A 21,608-nucleotide genomic window follows, 5' to 3' on the forward strand; every position below is an offset into this window, starting at 1 on the left:
TTTTTATGGAAAAAAAGTTATGGGGAAAGCTAGTAGTATAAAGAAACTGTTAATTTGATAACAACACCATCAGAATATATAAAAGTTATGTAGTAAAAGAATGTGTAGAGTTTTTAAATAGAAGAATTACAATTTCTGAACCAAAGAGTAATTAGAAGAAAAGAAGAAAAACTTTGGGTATCCTTCCATCCATCAACTCCTACCTCCAATAATCATTTTGTTGCCGGAAGTTGCAGGAAAGACACATAATACAGAAAGAGGTTCGAATGTGAGCAGATAAATTAGGTTTCGTATGAGGAAGAGGGATTTCGAACTTAACATGTGTTTTCTTTCTTTCTCTGCAGAGTGACTCGCAAAATCACGTCATACCCATGATTAGTTTCTTTCACGATTTTACCCATTTCACCAAAATTAACTCGCAAATAGGTAGCAAAATCACAATTCGAATTGCCATTTTTGGTACCCTGGCTGTGACTTTTCACTCACTTTCTTGCTGTTTCCCCTTGCAGAAATTGTTATCTAGAACTGGAATGGTGCTTATTCTACTTTTGTTATTCTCTCTCTGTATATCCATGTATTATTCAGAATGCTCATTTTAAATGCAATCTATCACTTGGTGACATTTGGTGCCCTTCTGTCAGATGGAAACATTTGGTGCATCGATTTCAGACGTGAGGAATGTTGCAACAGGTAATTCCAATGACGGTACGGTTGAAATGGAGGGTTTCAAGCAACGTGTTGACGAGATAATTTCAAAGGTTGATAAGGCAAGTATATTTATTAAAAATTATTATGCAATTGTGTGTATTGTGCATCGTATTGGTGTTATATGTTAGTTTTTGGTAGGCTCAATTGGTGTTAGGAGATGACCAACTAGAACCAATTGGAAAAGAGGTGCTTAGTTAGGAACAGTGTACCTGGATTAATGTGGCCTAAAGGGAAATAAAACTGTACAATACTCCGGCTGGATTGAGAGCCCAAACTATCCCGCAATTCACAGACTTCCCTCCTTTATTTTTCTTTTTCCTTCTTACTTTGGATGCAAGCTAAAAGTGCTTTTGGTAGCTTCTTTTTTTGGAAATATAGAATTTTTTCCGATAGAGAAGCTCCCAAAAGCACTTACAACTTTGTATCCGAACATGTTTTTACTACATTTCTGCTAGGTACAACCACAACCATCTTTTACTCCTTATACCTCTTCTATTCCATGAACGATCTCCTACCACTTTTCAACAGTGAGTTATATTGAGGTTATGCTTTATCACCACTTTTTGAGCTTTCACATGATTTACTCCTAAGGAATCCATTCACGTGGTTGGTTCCTGTATGAGACAATTGACTAGTATATTACATGATTTTGATGGCTTATATATAGGTATCAATAACGAGATAGGATTTGAGTTTTATTTTTTATGTTTGCCTCTCCTTCTGTGGCTTGATTTTTAATTGACTGTGCTTCATGCACTATGTATTGATGCATATCCATTGCACAATTTATGGCCTTTTGGCATGCTGTGGTAAGACTACAATGCATGCTTCTGCCTCAACGGTTAGCATATTAGGCATCTGGTCCTCTGATAAGGAGGCAATTTATGGCCTTTTGGCATGCTGTGTTAAGACTACAATGCATGCTGCTGCCTTTGTAAAAGTATGACAACTTCATTCTTTCTGGAAGCATTTAGCTTGATGCCATGTTTGCAAACCACTCCCATCAACTTTGTGCAAAGTGAATGATCTGTAGAGCTTCTACATTTTGGGTTGTCTACTACTTTATTGTGCCTCACTTTATGGTTATAATATTATGCATATGATTGCATGACTCATGAGATTTTGATCTCTTATACGTAGAGGAGCTTTCATATAGAGCTAACTAGGACATTGAAAACGCAATTTGTTATCACATTTGTCAAAATTAAAACACATGGTCTTGAGCTTAGTAAACTTAAAGTCCTAGAGTGTAATCGTGTCAACTTGAAAAACATGTTAGATTCTTTTTTCCCAAATTGTTAGGATATTTATCCTATTTTATCATCATTATAGTGTGTCAAGGGTTACCCTATTTATCATGATTATATTATGTCTAGGATTACCCTATTTATCATGATTATATTGTGTCTAGGGTTACCCTATTTATCATGTACTCGTGTATCAATTTATTCTTATAAATAGAAGATTGTGAGAGGGATCAATTAAGCCCTCTAGAATTATTTTACAGTTTCAATCTTAAGACAAATGAAATGAGTTAAGATGTAATATTTTTTCACCATCATTCTCTTTGACATTTGGGGTCCAAGTTGTGTAATATCTTTTTGGATTTTAACAATTTGATACCTTCATTAATGAATACTCTATATGTTTTGTCTATCTTTATATTTTTCTTGAATGAAATAAAATGTAATTTGGACAAGTTATCAAAATACACAAAAGTGATAATGCAAAAGAATATTTTCTTCTGAACTTTTTGCTATTTTGGGTTCAATTGAATTTTACATTTGTCCGCCAACTCTCATACACCTTAGCAAAATTCTCAAAATTAGAAGACAATAGTTTCTCTCTTTTTCACGTGCATTTGATATATATACATGCATTGGTTGGATAATTTAGGAAACAAGCACAACCTATTCTAGGATACAAAAGTTTGAGATTGCAGCAGGATTGCTGTGCTAATAAGAAACCAATATACAAAATTAAAACCAATAGGAATAAAATCTAAACCTGTCTTAAATATCTCGACAAAAGTGATATAATAGAGAGAAAAAATAGACACTTGGTTGAAACTACATATGCCTTATTACTTGGTGCTAGTATACTTGTTCATTATTGGGGGTGATGTCATTCTTACAACTTGTTTTCCGAATGAACTTTTATTTCATGTTGCTCCTTGTGTTTTTTGAGTGTATTTTGTACATGACTTGTCTCTGGGTTTTGACAGATCATAGGCTAGAGCCACCTCCCATATTAGGTGAGTCCTTTTCATCAAGTGTCACTTGATGCTTTGGACACTTGCTGCAACCTAGGATTAGTGATGTTTGTCTTCTAAAATAGAATTTGACAGCTGACTAGCTTTACTTGGCCAGCTTTCTAGGCTTCATGATCTCCTGAATTCTCATGTTCAACCTGCTGGAAACACAATTAAAACACAATTCAAACCATGTGTGACTGTATATACTATTTTTGACAAGGCCGCTGAATATATGAAGGAAAGGGCTGCACTGGGTGGCTGGAAAACTATGACAGCTGCTCATGATATGATTCATGATGCATATATAGTTGAGCAATGTAGAATGAATAATCCCCATATACAGAATGGTAATTCATACTAAAACCAGAACCAAAAACAGTTAAAGAAAATATGGCTTAATAGCATGCACAGACTGGAAAATCAGAAAAATGATAACTAAACACAATTGGCTACAAAATTTCCAATTCCCACTACGCCAATTTGTTAGCAGTCCTTTAGTTGCATAAAGGCTAACAAAAATCTCAGTTTCTCCCTAATGTGTATAGGAAGCTAACCAAGGTATCTATCCAAAAAATTGTGTAACTTTGTAGCTAAAGTTGTGTCTATTTATCACCCTAGAAACCAAACAAACATAGGGGGAATGAAAAACATAAACTCTACTCCAAAACAATGAAATGATAGCAAGTTATAAAGAAATATGAATGAAATGTGTTCTAGGTCCGAACACTACCTAAACTCGTGATTAAATGCAAAACTGAAAAGTGTTTGATAAAATGACTCAATGAAAACCTAGTTTTCACCAAGTGTTTGTTGAAATGCTTGAATGAACCAAACTATTATTTATGCAATGTGAATGACCTGGACAAGTTTCTATATGCTTAATTATGCATAATGAATGATTAAACCATGCTAAGAACTCCAAAATCACAAAATCATATGCTGAAATAAATGACAGCTAAACTTCTAGTGCATAAATTTTTTTGACAGCAAATGGATTATGCAGAAGTTTTGACAGCAACTAAAATCATGCATATTCTTAGGTCTGATGCAATGCTACTGTTCTAACCATGTTTCTATATGCCTAAGTATCTGAGTGAAATGCTTAAACCACACTAAAAATAAATTCCATTGCCAGTCCTCAACACCACTGACAATTCTGTCCAGCCCTCAATGTTGCAACTTCAAATGGTTCTCCATATACATATATACATCTATCTCTATATACTCTAGCCCTCTGGCTTTTTATCATAAACTTGGCCTCATTGCCATGTCTTTAAGCTCTTGTTCATGCTCCCAGTATCGTGATAGGCTTATCTTAAAACATATTATTCAATAAGTCTATCTTCTAATACTTATGGTACTCGTCATACAATACCACCTTGATGACCATATTGTTTGATGGTACTCTAGTTAGACTATTCACCCTTACACTTGGTGTGATTAATCCGACAAACATATCGTGTGTTGATCTAAGTTAGGACATTCTCGATTATGCCAACTAATTTGTTTATAAATCCCCACTGTAAAATCTTTCCAACATTGAATTTCTTTCTGAAAAGTTTTAACTCTTTACTGTCACAAATTAGCTAATAGAATGAGAACTCCCCCTTTTCATTTATATATCATTTTCACAACAGACCACATAAACACTTTAGCTAAAATACACATTCAGTTCTCATACATCACATACAATTCATATAAATTTCCAACGAATTCAAAGTATCACAGAATCTGGTCAAACAACACAAAATAATATACATTCAAGAGTTAGCTTCCCTTACCTGGAAGTTAGCTTTGAAATCTCTAGATTCTACCACTCCAACCTCAACAAAAGCACTTTTCAACTCTGAGCCAGGTTACAACAACTCCTTCCTCATAAAACCTCTGTTAAGCTTGATATTCAAACAACAGGACTTAATCAGGTTATTGAGGAATTGAGAGAGTTCTTAGAGAGATAATGGATTTCTAGATAAAGATTTTTCCCAAAATGCTTGATCTGGCCGAATCTCACTTTTATAGCATGGGTGCATGCAATGCTCTAATATGTTTGAGTTACACATAATAAACATTAAATACTTCCCTCGTGGATAGTTGTTTTCCACTTTCCTATTACTTCTGCTCCACCACTTCTGAAGTTTAGTGTGTTTATTATCTTTCAAATAAAGTGTTTACCTGTTAAGAACTTGTTTTCCATTTTTTGACAATTTACTCCACCACCGTTTGAAGCACCTGTTATATCTTGCCACATACTCATTTAATTTCTATATTATCTTGCCACCGTTTTAAGCATCTTTGTTAAACTCTACAAAAAAATATTTAATAGATATTTTAATATTTAAAGAATGAAAAGTTGCTTGTGTTTTCTGGGAATCAAGTTTAGGTTGGTTTTAATATGTATGTCAGTCACTTGTGTTTATGATTACTCTTGTTTTTGTCCCAACAGCTTGAGCAGAAAGTACATGATGTGGAGAACTTTTACTCGAGTGTGAATAAAAAGCAAGCAAACATGCTTAAAGGTAATTCAACTACAAAGGATAAGGAGAAACATGTTCCAAGTATTAAGAAGCAACAACAGGATGCTTTAAAAAGAATGCAAGATCTTATGCGCCAGTTCGGCACAATACTACGCCAGGCAACTACTTTTCATTTATCAATGGTGTTTGTGTTGATATGCTGCAATATTTGAAACATGCTTTTTAGTGCAACTGTGTTAACGTGATAATTGTCTATTTAGTTAGATGTCATTCTTTTTGTGATATTTGTGGGATCATTGTGTTTGTTCTTATTTGGACTTATGCAGTGTTATAAAACATCTGTTATGGCAGCACCATAGCGGAAATTGGTGGCAGTTTTATAGCTTGCCACCACAACATGGCAGTGGCGATGCGGGTTTTGCATGGCGGCCGCTTTTTTTTATCACAGTTGGCTCGCGCAGAATGGAGATGGCTAAAAATGTGCAGTAGGAGAAGGAAACTCCATTGCAGGGATGATGTGGTAGGGTGGGAGAAGAAAACTTTATGCATAGGGCAACAACACAAGGAGGAAACCCTAATTATTTCTTTTTTGTTTTTAGGTTAAAAGCCCAAATGATAATTTTGTTGAAAATTGGGTTATACTTGGCCTAACAAAAATATTATAATAAAACACTAGTTATCTCTTTTCTTTGTTTTCTGTTGGGTTAAAAGCCCAAATGATAATTTTGTTGCAAATTGGGCCATATCTGACCCATCAAAAATATTATAATTTAACCTAATATTTTCACACTCGACCCACACCTCTCCATATTCTTCTTTAGTCCTATTGCTGCTGCTTGCACTGACCTTAATGCTCATTGCTGCCCTCTAACTGCCGTTGATTGCCTCAACTCTAGAGTGATTATTATATCTCTACAACAAACCTTTTCTTGGATAACCTTTGTTAGGCATGTAAATAATGAGGAAGAGTGGAATAGGGGTATTATAGAAGGAATGATAGGATATGGAAGGTTTATTGTAGGAGGAAAAATAAAAGGAAGCAGTGAATAAAGGAAGGAACGGAAAAATATAATTAGACCAATTAGTCCCTTGGAGAGGAGGACGATAATTTTGTAGTTTGAGCTTTGGCTCTTTGTGAAGGGGAAGCCCTTAAGGAGAGAGTGCTCTCCTATTTTGTGTTATTTTTAGTCTATTCAATAAAGAATGTTACTCTTCTTTCTCTTTTCAATTCTGGATTCCTATCAAATTGGTCTGACCTGCCGGATTCGAAGAGAAGGGGAAAGTTTGGCCTACAAGCAAGGAAGAGTTATGGCAGAGATGAAGACAAGTTTTGTCTATTACCAAGGAGATCCTACATGATTTGAGGGAGATTAAATAACTTCTTCAGGATATCAAGAAAGAAAAGAAAAAGGTAAAGACTGGTTTGGGTATTGTGAAAGATGGCTTGCAGGAAATAAAAGAGACCAAAGATCTTTTTCAGACGGAGGATACAATTCAATCAAATAGGAAAAGCAAAGAGAAGAGGATGCCTTTGACAATAATTAACTTAATAATGGTGAGAAAGAACCAATTTGCTTTGGGGTTAAAAGGATGGAGTTGCCCACATTGGAAGGGAATGATCCCCAAGATCAAATTGCAAGGACAACAAATGTTTTGGAAGTTCAAAAAATCAAAGGATCAACAAAAGTACATCCAATCCTTAGCAGCATGGAAGAAGATGCAGTCCAAGGGATATAAATCTGGCAATAAAAAATCAAGAAAAGCAAGAAATTTTCCAAATGTGGGGAGAATTCAAGGAATGTAGGAGAGAAGAAGGAAGAACTGTTGCAAGCATGGTTATCAAAGTCGCGAGTTAACTCATTAACTCGGTCGAGTTTACGACTTCACTTAGTGCTTCCGAGTTAACTCAGAAGCAAACTCAGAAATGGTGTAGAATCGGTAGCCTTATTGGTGGACTCGGTAGACTTGCTTGAAATCTCGAGCACCTCGCTTGCTGTTGCCCACCATCTCCCTATCAGTGTGGTGGTCGCATGCCTCCTTCGTGTGCCTCTGTTTCGCACTCAGCGGTGGTTGTCATCTCACAACTCTTATGCTTTTAAGTTCAGCTTTGCACTATTTTCAAAGTTATCTCTGCACTGTACGTGTGCCTCTGTTAAGTAAAATGTTGTTGTGGTTAAGTTCTAAAGAAAGCCCTCTACTAGTTTTTATGTCTTGTAGTGAAAAAACATATTTGGAACAAAATCAAATTCATTATTAGAGGATCACATGATTACACTTCTTTTTACATTTCAATTTATATTTCAATTTATGTTTTATAATATTTATATGAACAATATTTTTATGATTCTATTTATTTGAAATTATATAATTTTGTGGATTTATTTGAATTAAAATATTATTTATATAATTTTTTAATCTAAAGTAAACTCTTACGAGTTTACGATTCGAGTTTACGAGTCTAGTTTACCAGACTCTCACGAGTTTATGTGAACTCTCAAGTTTAACAACCTTGGTTGCAAGATCTCAAGAAAAGCAAGAAACTATCCAAAGGGGGAGAAAACTCAATTAATATTGAAGAAAAGATGGAAGGATTAAATGAGGAAGGAGAAGAAATGCTAAGGCCCTGGACTACAAGAGTAGAGTTATCAACATTTGAGAGGAAGGATCCTCTAGGATGGGTATCAAGAGCGGAGAAACATTTTCGAGTTCAAGTTATCACCTCAAGAAAAAAACTAGGTTTGGCTTCCACCAGCATGGAGGAAAATGCAATGATAAATTTTGAGGGTGGTGATAGGTAGATAAGAACCAGGAACCACAAGCAGAGGATGAATCACATGATTTTAGTTTTCTAAAAAGAAGTTCTGACTTGGGTGATAAATCTGATGATCAAGAATTTGAAGTGTTTCGTGTACAACAAAAATTCATTGTAAACATTTTGCTTTTTGAGATATATGAAGATGCTCTTATAGCGGTTACTTACCAACATTCAGTAATTTTTACTCGTTGAGGCTGGTGAATATGTTGGTTTGATTCCTACGTCAATTGTTAGTGATGATCCAACAGTAAAAAACGAATGGGTTGTAATTAAATGGGTTGAGTACAGAACCAACAATGATAACCAACTTATGAAGGATGGAAACTAAACCTTTAAATTTGGCTTGTTGCAACATATCAGATGAAGATTACCAATATTTGCTTACTATTGATGAAACAAATGCCAAGGAAAGTGACTCGATAATAGGTTTTGATGGAGTTCTTCAAATTGAACCAAATTCTAAGTCAATTGATGAACTACAAGACGAAGAATTGAAGGCAGCTAAACCAGAGTAGATTGAAGCAGGGAAAACATTTGTGTAAGCAGCGACACATGATCTCAGGAAAAGGGATGAAGCACTCCAACATCTTAAATTTTCAAGAGTACAACCTTGAGGACAAGGTTGTTCTAGCAAAGGAGAGTATTGTTAGGCATGTAAATAATGAGGAAGAGTGGAATAGGTATTATAGAAGGAATGATAAGATATGGAAGGCTTATTGCAGAAAGAAAATTAAAAGGAAGCGGTGAATAGAGAAAGGAATGGAAAAATAAGTGGATGCACGACTCCCAGTTGGGAGTTGGTCCATATAATTAGACCAATCAATCCCTTGGAGAGGAGGATGATAATTTTTTGGTTTGAGCTTTGGATCTTTGTGAAGGGGAAACCCTTGGAGGAAAGAGTGCTCTCCTATTTTGTGTTCTTTTTCGTCTATTCAATAAAGAATATTACTCTTATTTCTCTTTTCAATTATGGGTTCCTATCAACCTTTAATGTACTTTAATGTACGAATAACAACTTTTAGTGATCTATACATGGAGAATAAAGAAATTGACTCACTACACTAACTGCAAAGGAAATATTAGGCCAAGTATAAGATATTTCAATTTTCCAACTAATGTTATGTACTTAACATGATTTGAGAGTGTCTCCTCTTGATTAGGTAGGAGTTTGGCATTGACATCCATGGGTGTCAAAAAAACTTCAAATTCATTAACCCAATTTCTTCCAAAATATTTAATGCATATTTTCTTTGAGAAATAACAATTCCATTGTTGGATTGTGCTACCTCCATCTTCAAGAAATATGAGTTTGCTAAGGTCTTTGGTCTAAAAGTGGTGATAAAGGTGATGTTTGTTTTACTTGTGAGATTTGTCTAATTGAGAGCCATATCAAATTATTTAACAATAGTGCTAAATTTGCCAAACCAAGCCTAGGGTACTGCTTAAGGCCATATAAAACTTTGTAGAGACTACATATCAATCCAAAAGACTTCCCTTGGGTAACAAAACCTAGAAGTTGCTCCACATAAATATATTTCTCCAAATCATCATGAAGAAAAGCATTTTTACCTTTAGTTGATAAAGTGGCCAATGTTGAAGTGTACCCATGGCTATGAATAAGTGAAAATGGCCATCTTCGCAATTGAAGAAAAAGTATCACTATAGTCCAACCAAAACTGTGTATAACCTTTGGCCACTGGGTGAACTTTGAGACAATCAGTAGTACCATCATGACCAACTTTACTAGCAAAATCAATCTACAACCATTAGTAGAGTAAGGGAATAAGTTCCCAAGTTCCACTATTATGAAGAACATTTATTTCATCAAGTATGGCCTGAAGTCAATCAGATTGGGCTAAGGCATCACCTACAAATTTTGGAATTGACATAGAAGAAATTGGGGAAATACAAGTGCAAAGTGATGGAAATAACCTATGATAACTCAAAGTAGTATAATAAAAAGAGGGATTACGGGTAGAGCGTATACCTATATGTAGGGCTATGGGATGATTTGATTCAATTGTTGGAGTAGGAGGGGATGAAGGAGTTGACACTAGAAGAGAGTCATTCGGTGGACGATTGAGAATCTATCACGTGTATACACTTGAAGAGATGGTGGAGGTAAGGAATTTGTAGGTATATTAAACACAATAGAAGGATCATAGATAACTATGCTCATGACTTCATTAGATGGAGACGCAGTAGGAGAAGGAAGAAGATGAATAGTACTAACACCATGTAAGGAGGTAAATAACCTGAAGTAGACAAAGCAGAGAAAATATTTCAAATCAGTAATGTGATCTGTGACACCTGAGTCTAGAATCTAAGGGCGAAGAGAGTTGTAGTGATGCCAACAAATGATGTACCTATGTGTGCAACAAAAGTAGTGGAATCAAAGTTTTGACAATTCTCATACCATTTGAGAAATTTGTTGAAGATAGCATGATGTTCTAAAGTATTAAATGAAGTGGGATCCAAATGAGATGGTTGCGAGGGAGCAACTTGGGCAATCACAACAAATCGAGGAAGATGACCATGTAAGGCATAATCGATCAATTATGTTTCCGAGCTTGTAAGAATGTTCACACCCATGACACCCTTTTCATGGCTTGCAAGGGAAATTGCGATCATCATGCTGAAGAGTGATCAGAGGTGACTAAAGAGAGTATTTTAGTGGTTGACTTACAAGACATGCAATAAATGGAACAAAAGGTAGGTACAACTAGGGATCCCAAAATCTAATCACAAACATGTGAATAATCGCTAGGAAATCCATGTAAGGCTAACAACATGAAAGACTTTGATCGTGTCTCTAGTTCATGAGAAGGAGTGGAGTTAGTAGACAATAAATCATTGAAGTCATGGAGAAGAAGATGAACTTTACCTAACTATTAAGCCATTATATTGTTAAGACTTTTGGAAGCAACAATATTTAAGATATTTTGACAAAAACTATAAAGATGTTAAGTATCATTGGTGTACAACAATATGTCATGTTTCCAAACTTTTGAACATGTCTCAAAGGCTTTTGCATCCACCTATATATATTCGAAATTGGCCTTATTTCTAGTTGATGTGAGACTTCCAACACACTCCCTTGTGTCGAGAGGCATATACATCTAGTTCGGATAGGCTCAAACTCATGGCTCTTACTTAGGCTTAAAGTCCACTTCTTAACAATTATATTTGATTTGGTGTTGTTATGTGGCTTGGTTACTTCAACTTATCTCTAATTTTTCTTGTAAAACCTGTTATGTAATGTTTGATTGTTTGTAAATTGAGTAGTTTAGACTCTACTTTAGTGTAGGGTAATCTCTTCAAATTATGAAATCAGTTCTTTAATAATTGGTCTCTTATGCCAGATCACACAACACAAGTGGGCTTGGCCTTTTATGCAGCCTGTGGATGTGGAGGGGCTTGGTTTACATGATTATTACGAGGTATGATTAATATATGCATTTCCCCATGTTACTCTTGCATTAGCATTGTCTGTTTTTGGGTATTTTGTTGCTAATATTTATAGACTTTTGAGGTTTTCATATATTTCATTGTGCAATGCTTGTTGAGAGAAAACATGGGATACATTTGATAAATTGTGTCTGACTTATGAATGGAAGCTTTTATTTAGAATGAATTGTAAAGATAAAGTTAACATTAAGCCTAATTTATATACATACTATTGTTGATCTATGATAATATTTGTAAATACTTTATTTCGTATTCTCTAACATATTGCATGGTTATCAAACTTGCATGTTAACTCGAAAACACAAACGAGTTTACTAGACGAGTTTACAATTCTTAAATCCATTGCTTGAGTTGACTCAAAAGGAAACTTGTTTTTGAAGCAAGATCGATAGGCTTGATGTGAACTCAGTGAACTCGACCAAACTCGGGAGCTTGCAATCGAGTTGACAAGTTTGGAAGGGTTTTCTTTTTAACGCGAAATGATTCCAATGATTGTCATTGTAGAGATGGTATTTGAGTGTGAGCTGTCAAAAGCCATGGGAATAACCTAAAATGGGGTTAAAAGGTGTCACTTGGGTGTGAGGAAGGAGGCAGAGGGTGCTTCGACAAGGTGGTTGTGCTGAAAATGGAAAAACAATGCAATATGAGACGGCTGTGTGAAACGAAGTTTGGTGGTAGCCAGAGGAAGGCGGTTCTGGTCACAATGGTCACCAGATTAAAGGGACACTTGGTGGTGGGGGAAGGGGCACATAGTAGCTGCGAGTACCGTTCACCCGATAAAAAAAGAACACTGCAGACCAAAAAACAAAAAAAACCTAAACTAGTAATACCATATAGAAGAGTATATTTGCTTAATGTATTATGTCTAATGCAGACTACAAAATGTGTATTTATATTAATTTACAGAATCAAATATAATAAATTTCTACCTAACAATTACGGATCAATCATCTTAATTTGCTAGAATATGTAACTGTTAATTTTCTACAAATTTGTTTACATTCTAATAGAAACATTTGCTCCAATTGATATAGTCGAGGTTATTATCTCTAGCGGCTAATTATGATTGGAACTTGCCGCAATTTGCTGGTGGGAAAACCTGTGCCAAAGCTGTAAAAAGTATTTATGGACTAAAACAATTACCACGAGCTAGTTTTGGAAGGTTTACTGAAGTTATGATAGGTTTGGGCTTCAAACAAAGCCAAGGAGATCACATGTCGTTAGAAACGCTAAGTCAGGGGTAGTAACAATGTTACTAGTGTATGTGGATGATATTTAAGTGATTGGTGGTGATGAAGAGAAGCGACAACTATTAAGCCAACATTTAGCAAAGGAGTTTGAAATCAAGATCTTAGGAAAATTGAATTATATTTTGAATTGAAGTAGCCCATTCTAAAAAATGGGTATTTTAATATCTAAACTTTCAAGTAGACCAAATGATCCAAATCTGAAGTTGGGAAATGCAGAGACACTGCTAAAAAGGAAATGTACTCGAGATTAGTTAGCAAACTCATTAATAAGACACTACACCTGATGTTGCATTTGCATTGAGTCTAGTGAGCCAATTCATGCACCAACCAAATGAGATTCACTTACGGGCTCAGTTAGAATTGTGCAATATCTGAATGACACTCCTTGCAATGGAATTCTGTTGAAACGAAATGGGCATGTAAATCTCAAAGTATGTACTAATGATGACTATGTTGGGTCAATTGTGGATAGTAGATCAACTGCTGAATTGTACTTTTTTAGGTGGGAATCTAGTAACTTGAAAGAGTAATAAACAAAAGGTGGTAGTAAGATCTAGTGCTAAACCGGAGTTCAGGGCAATGGCTCAAGGGATCTATGAAATACTGTGGGTGGAAAGCATCTTGGAAGACTTAAGAATAAAGTGTGACGAACCAGTGAGAATTTACTGTGATAATAAGTCTTCTATTAGCATGGCCCATAATTTTGAAATTGATAGTACCAGACATTGAAATTGATCTGCATTTTATCAAAGAAAAATTAGAGGGTGGTCAAATCTGCATTCCATATGTCTCCTCTCGAGACAACCGTGCAGACCTACTAAGAAAGGGGCTGAATTGAAACAATTCTGAATGGATTGTTTCCAAGCTAGGAGAAGAAAACACATTTACTAGCTTAAAGGAGAGTACCAACAATCATATTTTATTATTCCACTTTTAGCATATTATCATTAAAGTGTGCAACATAAATATCCCTGAATCATAGGATATCTAATTATATCCTTGAATAATAGGGATTTAATTATATCTCTGAATCATAGGGATCTCATTACATCAAATGGTCTTATTATATTTCCAAAATTAGTTTTCCAGACTTATATATATGCGTGCGTGTGTGTTTGAGACATATAGTTCATAATAGTCCCTATTTTACATACGCTTTAGCAGTGTAATTCTTTATCTATTCTCTAAAATACTTCCCAAAGAAAGTGCAATTATTTTGAAATCCTGATAGGTTACATTTTTGCGATTTCGAATGACTGATTTCAATCAGCAGTGTGTTGGAGGAATCTGATTTTCCATACAATTCACTTTCCATGCTTTGATTGATCTGTTGTATATGCTGCTTTCTAGGTCATTGACAAGCCCATGGATTTCAGTACGATTAAGAATCAAATGGAGGCTAAGGATGGTACTGGATATAAACATATTCGAGAAATATGTGCTGATGTGAGGCTGGTTTTCAAAAATGCTATGAAATATAATGATGAAAAAAGTGATGTTCATGTGATGGCAAAAACATTGTTGGCAAAGTTTGAGGAGAAATGGTTGCAACTTTTGCCTAAAGTTACTGAAGAGGTAACTTATTTTCAATTAATTGTTTCTAAGACCATTTGTTGTGTTGGATGGAACATTATCAATTCAGGGATTTTGTTATCCTTTTCATAGTGGAAACTTTGTAGATATTTTTGACAACGTTGTCTTTGTAACTTTATCATGTGAGGTTATTAAATTGTAGGAAACAAGACGAGAAGAGGAAGAAGCTGAAGCACAGTTAGCATTGCAAGTTGCTCAGGAAGCAGCTCAAGCTAAAATGGCTAGAGACTTGAGTAATGAGGTATTTGTAAGAGGTTTATTTAAAACATTATTATAATATGGGACCATGAATTTAATCAAACAATTCATGTGCCTCTTCTTTAAGATACACTTGATTTGGGAGTGTTGAACTATAACTACTTTTGTTAAGATGTACTCTATATTTTCAGCTGTACGAAGTTGATGTGATTCTAGAAGAGCTACGGGAGATGGTTCTTAAAAGATGCAGGTTAGCTGTTGCATCATATGTTTCCTGTAAAGCATATTCAAAATATAGCATGTAATATGGTTTGGCATAAAAATTTTGTTGCTGTGTGATGCAATTGTATGCATGCTTAGGGTGATGCTTTTGGATACATATAATGAAATTCATTTCTTCTACCCATTTCCTCCATCTGTGGCTTAAAACTTATAATTTCAACAAGGTACCAGATTGTTTCCTGTTCCCCATGTGCATACTCATTTTGCTGTCAAGTTTTGTAAACCTAGGAGCTCTACTTAATTTCAATATTTGTTCTTTTGATGTAGATTGCATCCACCCCATAGACTTAACAAGCACCTTTGCAACCTCTTTGGGTGTATCACTCCCTCCTCTAGAAGGAGTTTGACCCAATGTTGTTAATGGTGGATGGTGGAGCATAGTGGAGAGCCCAAAGACACGCACACTAAAAACATAAATATTAAAAAATCGCAGCAGATATTGATACTAGACAGCAGTAGATTCAAATAACAATGGATTAAATTCCTAGAAAACATGACAAGTTTCACTAGTTCGTAAGTGCCTATCAATTCTGTCCTTCAAGTTAAAGAACAAATTTGATGTCATTTTGAAAATGATAAAAACAATATCGTATTGAGCTTTGGAGCAATTTGATATATTTATAAATTGATATCCTATTTTGTAGATAACCACACACTTGATTTTCCTCGGTCTTTCAAATCTCTTTTCTCTTGGATGTCATTGCTCTAAAAATGGGTATCACTATTTCTCTTTTAATCTTAACGAGTCTTTAGTTTCTGCTGAAGTCTCGTTCTGAGTTTGTCCCATATTTTTCACGTGTTCCTTCTCATTAGGACTTAAGCAATCACTTTCCCTCCTCTGTCAATCTTTCCTCATCACCAGGAATCACAGTATATAGGATCGAGTACATATAGTATCTGCCCGCTACACAATCCCAATGCACAATAAAAAAATTTACTTGTTACCTGTTTAATTACTTGCGGATATATAAAAAAAGATATTTTATAAATTTTTAAAATAAAATCTAAATAAAATTAAAAAAATATAAAATATTATATAAATTAAAATTAAATTTTAATTAAATTTAACCTAATAAAATTTAAATTAAGTTTTAATTTTAAATTTTTGTTGGTAATGGATATCTGTGGATACTGATAGTATAAGGGTGTTGCTCCCTCCACCACCACCGTATACTTCCTCCACCTCTCCACATTATTTTAAATACAATTATATCCTTAAGTTAAAAAGATTTTTACTTTTACCTTATTTTAAATAATTTGAAACCCTAATTTTACTTTCCTAGCACCCACTCTCTTCCCCTTTCCCCATTTCCGTTTCACCTCCCCCACCTCCCGCGCTTCCATTCCTTTTTCTTCAGTTTTACAAAATCATTACGTTTAAAAACTAATTATATATCACATCCAAAATTACAAATTTAAATATAAACTAATATAAATATACATTATTAAAATACATTAAAAATATATTCAAAAATAATAAATCAAAACATTTAAATTAAATTATTAAAATATCTAATAAACTAATAAAACAAACCCTAAAAAAAATGAAACCTTTAAACGGAGGTGACATCCTTCAACAGATGTCAACATCCGTTTAAGGTAAAATGGCCATTTTACCTTAAACGGATGTTGACATCCGTTGAAGGATGTCACCTCCGTTTAAAGGTTTCGTTTTTATTTTAGGGTTTTATGTCATGGTTTATTCGATACGCACCTGGAGGAAGCACCACACACGCACTGCACCACTCCATGCACTGCACCACGAGAGCGATACTGCACCACCACGAGAGGGAGACTGCTTGATAATTCTTTCCACCACCACCAACCTTTGCAACTTGTAGTATCTCACAGCAGACCAAAAAAAGAGAGGAACAAGTATAATGTTAAAATGAAAAAAAATAATTTACTCATACACCGTACTACAACAGGTTATTAGTGAAATAGGTTATGAAGGGGTAAAATTAAAAAATAATAACCCTAAAAATAAAATTTTACTGAGGGGCAAAATAGTAAAGGGGAGGTGGAGGGAGAAAGGTGTGGTGGTGGAGGGAGCAACACCCATAGTATAATACTCGCACATGATCTGTTTATAAACGGATATTAAAATATTCGTTATCTACTACTCATGAGTAATAAATATTCGTGGATACCAACTATGTAGTGTTAATTTTATCCATAGATACCCTCAGACATGGATATTTTTGTCATCCGTACTCATCACCATCGATGACTTTGCCATGTCTTGAGATGCTTCTTTACCAGCACTTGGTATATCATTGCAACTTGCAGAATAGTATGTCAAAATTATTGCTTAATGTGTATTTTAGGAAAGTGTAATTTTTATTCTCTATAACATCTGTTTATTTGTTGTTAATTCTAGGATTATGTTCCTAGCATAAAGCCCTTAATCATTGGGATTTGTCCACCTAGAATTAGGTGATTAATATTTCCATAATAGCCAACAGGCTCTTGTACATATAGGTCCAATGACCTAATAATTTGTATGAGAAATAAAATATTCTTTCTTCTAAATTTTAGATGGTATCAGAGCTCCTGATTCTAGAAGCCTCCGACCATAGCCTAAAACCTAAATCTCTGCCACCACTGCCACACAACCTTGACCCCTCACAGCCTTCATTGCTGCCCCTGTTATTCATTGTAACCTTCATCGCTGTCTTCCTCTCGCAATCTTCATCCATGGCTGAGACTGAATTCCATTCCTGAAACAGGGGAAAAATCCCAGAGTGTTGAAGAATTGCTGAATGTTCGTTCTGCTTATTGGCTAACTGGAAGAATTATCTTAAATGGTCTCAACTCATTAAGACCATATTGAAGGGAAAAGGAAAGGACAGTAAACTTAATGACAATGCCCTTAATAAAATGGATGCGAAGTTCAAATCATGGGAAGAAGAAGACTCCATGATCATGGCATAACCATGGAATTCAATGGTACCAGAAATTAGTTATACTAGTATGTTCCTTAAATCAGCAAAGGAAATTTGGGAAGTGGTGGAATAAATCTGCCAAGGATGCTGCACAAATATATGATGTAAAGGTGAAAACCTTGGGAACCAAACAGGAAAACAACTTTGCCACAAAATGTGCCAATCAACTCAAGTCTCTATGGATGGAATTGGATCACTATTGCGTTATAAAAGCAAAGTGTTCACAAGATTCAACAATCCTTAAGGATTACATTAAACAAGATTGGGTTTATGATTTTTGGTAGGCCTGAATTTTCTGAATAGGATGAGGTCCATATCCAAATTCTGGGCAAAGAGAAAGTCCCAAGACTTAATGTTTCGGTTGTCTGGGGACTAAGTTACCAAACGCCTTCACAATTTGTCTTCTAATTCACTTGTCGTCTGGTTACGCACCTAACTCCGTTCTTCGCTCCTACCGGCCGTGGGGGAACCTGTCAAAGATTCTCCGATGCCAAAGTCAGTATGAGAACAGTGGCGGTCTCGATAGAACAGTAATAAATGTGCAGTAAATGCAACCTATCTACCACTCACCTTTGACCTGTATTTATAGTTTTTGCTATGGGCTTGGGATTAGTGAAAAGTTAATCACGGCCCAAATTCAGCCCAATAGCCCTAATGGTTACTTACCTTGATCTTAATCCATGCTGACTCATTTATCGACCGTCCGGCTGTATAATGATTCGTCCAGACGGTCGCACAAAATAATCGAATGGTGAGTGTTAATGTAAGCTGGAACGTTCGGCCAGCTGCTATATGAGGAGTAACACTGACGGTTGATTTTGTGTCGGTGTTACTTCTGGTTGGTCATTTCATACGGCCGCCCGGTCCATATGTTGCACACACTTCATACAGCCGCTCGGTCCATATGGTACACTTAATGAAGTGATAGCTATCATTCGAGTGAAGAAAGCAGGCTCAATTTGATGCTGGAAACCCCAACTGTTTTAAGCACAACAATGGTAGTTGAAGAAGGAACAACCATGGTTGTTAATCAAAAGAAAAATGGATTTTTCAATATGGAGGAAAAACAAGAGGAAGTGTGGGTTACCTACTGCAACAAGCCACGCCACACATGGAAGAAGTGATGGAAATTACATGGAAAACCTCCAAATTGAGGATGGGGGCAGAAACCCCCAACTCGAGAATGGGGGCAGAAGGGCAAGTACACAACAGTTAAATCATGAAGAGATAGAAAGGGTAAGGTCTTTTCTGAGTAAATTGGAGAAGCCAACATGTATGTGCTCCTTAACATAGGCTGGTAAGTTTCAGTTTTCTTTTGGACTTAAATGTTTCAGATACATTATTTATCCACTCCTAGATATTAGATTTTGGAGCCACAAACCATATGACACCCCTATCCAAATATTTTTCCACTAGCAACAAAAAACTTTCCACAGCAGACGAAACCCTTATAACACTAGCAGGACAAGGAGAGAGTTCCAAATAAACACATCCATAACATTAAAAAATGTTCTACATGTCCCTAAGTTCTCCACCAACCTAATTTCTATACAAAAACTTACAAAAGATCTCTCATGTAATGTTTTTTATAACAATGCTAGAGAATGGAATGACCTGTACTACATAGAAGATTCTAATATGTCTATCAGAAGTCAATTTCTTATATCTGAATCCACCATGACCAACAAAGAGAAAAATCCAACTTCACCATTGTTGGATGGGACATCCTTCGTTCCAAGTTGGGAAAGCAATATTTCCTTCCTTGTTTAAGAACTTAGATGTAGGGAGTCTACATTGTAAGGTGTGTGAGTTTGCTAAACACAAGCTTGGACCTTTTCCTATTAGTAATAACATGACTCATTTTCTTTTTCCTCTTATTTACACTGATGTATGAGGTTCTGCTAATGTTTGTATTATCTCGGATGCAAAATGGTTTTTTACCTTCATAGGTGATTGTACCTGGTGGCTTGGGTTCTCTTATTGAAACAGAAATCTGAAGTTAGTTCTATATTTTTTCGGTTTGTATCATTGATTAAAAATCAATTTGAAGTCAACATTAAGAAAATTAGGTCTAACAATGCCCGGGACTATTTTAATTGTGTTAAACTTTTATTGCCAAAAGAACGGGATTATCCATAAGTCTTACGATATGCTAATAACTGTGTTTTGGATGATTAAAATTTACGGTTCATTTTTTGAACAGATTGTCTGTTAGCAACTTTATGTTTGATAAATTTTGCCTCATTCCTTTTAAACCGAACTATTGCTATTTTTATCATTTAACAACTGACAGGGTAGTTCATTGTCACAAGTGCCTTTCATACATATAGAAATTTGATAGCATGGCTAAACGCCAATAAAGTAACTTGGCTTAAGCTGTCGAATAATTCTTCCCTTCATATCTCCCTTAACTTAGTCATTCTATAGATAAATTTGAGAAAATTATTTGCAGAAAAATGTCTACTGAAGAAAAGAGAAAGCTTGGAGATGGTCTTACCCGGTTGTCACCTGATGATCTAAGCAAAGCACTGGAAATTGTTGCTCAAAGCAATCCAAGCTTCCAGGCCACTGCTGAAGAGGTGGATCTGGACATGGATGCTCAGGTCATTATATGTAAATTTCAAAGTGTCATGACATTCAATTTTTTCTTAAATTCTAAATAAAATAAGTAACCAGATAAATAAGATTGTTTTTATTTCTTTTTAGATTGAATTACAGTGTGTCACAATTTGCATTCGTGAGTACGCTAATTTGTATATTGTGTTCCTTAAGCAGAGTGAGTCTACCTTGTGGAGGTTAAAATATTTTGTCAAGGAGGCGTTAGAAGTGCAGGGCAAGAACTCAGGAAGCATGGGTGGCAATGAAAACCAGAACAACAACAAAAGAAAAAGAGAGTTCTGTGATGCTATTGCCAAAACGAAAAAGAAGACCAAGAAGACAACCTGATGATCTTTTGGATATGATAAACCCCCCGTCTGTTTTACATTATCTCAAATGATTGCTGATGCCGAAGGAGTCATTTCAAGAAACAAACCCATTGGTACGAAGTCGTTTTGGTAAATAACAAAAGTTATGTTGATAAAATTAGTCATTCGTGACAACCGTGGCCTTTTCAAGTGGTCTCCTTTTTGCACTGGAAGAAATCCTTGGAATGTAACCCAGTTTGAAGGTAATTTTGGTTTTCCTTGACCCTCTTACAATAGGGTGATCTGCCACTTAGTATAGGGAAACCATGCACTCTTCATTTCGGTGGTTAAATAGAGAGATAAGTTTCTCTTATATATTTGTGCTAATTTGTTGGTTTTAATTTTGTTATTAGAAACCAATGGCCAGTCATGGAAATTTTGTATATTATCTGACACTAATTTTAGCTCAAGGGATGGTGGTTTGTTTGACTTGCTTAAAGTCAGAATTTTCTCATGAATTGTATTTTCTCACCTGCATTTGTTAGCCTTCTTTCCATATAGGTTTTAGAATTTAGTCTTAAATACTAATTTAATCAATATCTTACTTGAGTTTGTTCAATTTAATCTTAATTGTTTTTTGTCAACTTAATCTTAATTTTTTTTTGTCAATTTAATCTTTTTTTTATTAACTTTGTTTAAATAGTTAACAAAGTTA

General features: G+C 35.2%; 1 protein-coding gene across 1 annotated transcript; it reads left to right on the forward strand.

Annotated features, from left to right (window-relative positions):
- Positions 1-518: 518 nt before the first annotated feature.
- Positions 519-21,426, forward strand: LOC148199477 (transcription factor GTE6-like). Its single transcript, XM_088113302.1, has 9 exons — positions 519-533; positions 642-767; positions 5,406-5,594; positions 11,614-11,691; positions 14,320-14,544; positions 14,705-14,803; positions 14,952-15,010; positions 20,440-20,590; positions 20,763-21,426. Exons 1-9 carry the CDS (start codon positions 531-533, stop codon positions 20,931-20,933), a joined length of 1,101 nt encoding a protein of 366 aa, XP_087969428.1. The 5' UTR covers positions 519-530; the 3' UTR covers positions 20,934-21,426.
- Positions 21,427-21,608: the final 182 nt, after the last annotated feature.

This window comes from Vigna umbellata, chromosome 4, assembly GCF_029865625.1.
Source record: "Vigna umbellata cultivar VRB3 chromosome 4, Vumbellata_1.0, whole genome shotgun sequence".
Lineage (NCBI taxonomy): Eukaryota > Viridiplantae > Streptophyta > Magnoliopsida > Fabales > Fabaceae > Vigna > Vigna umbellata.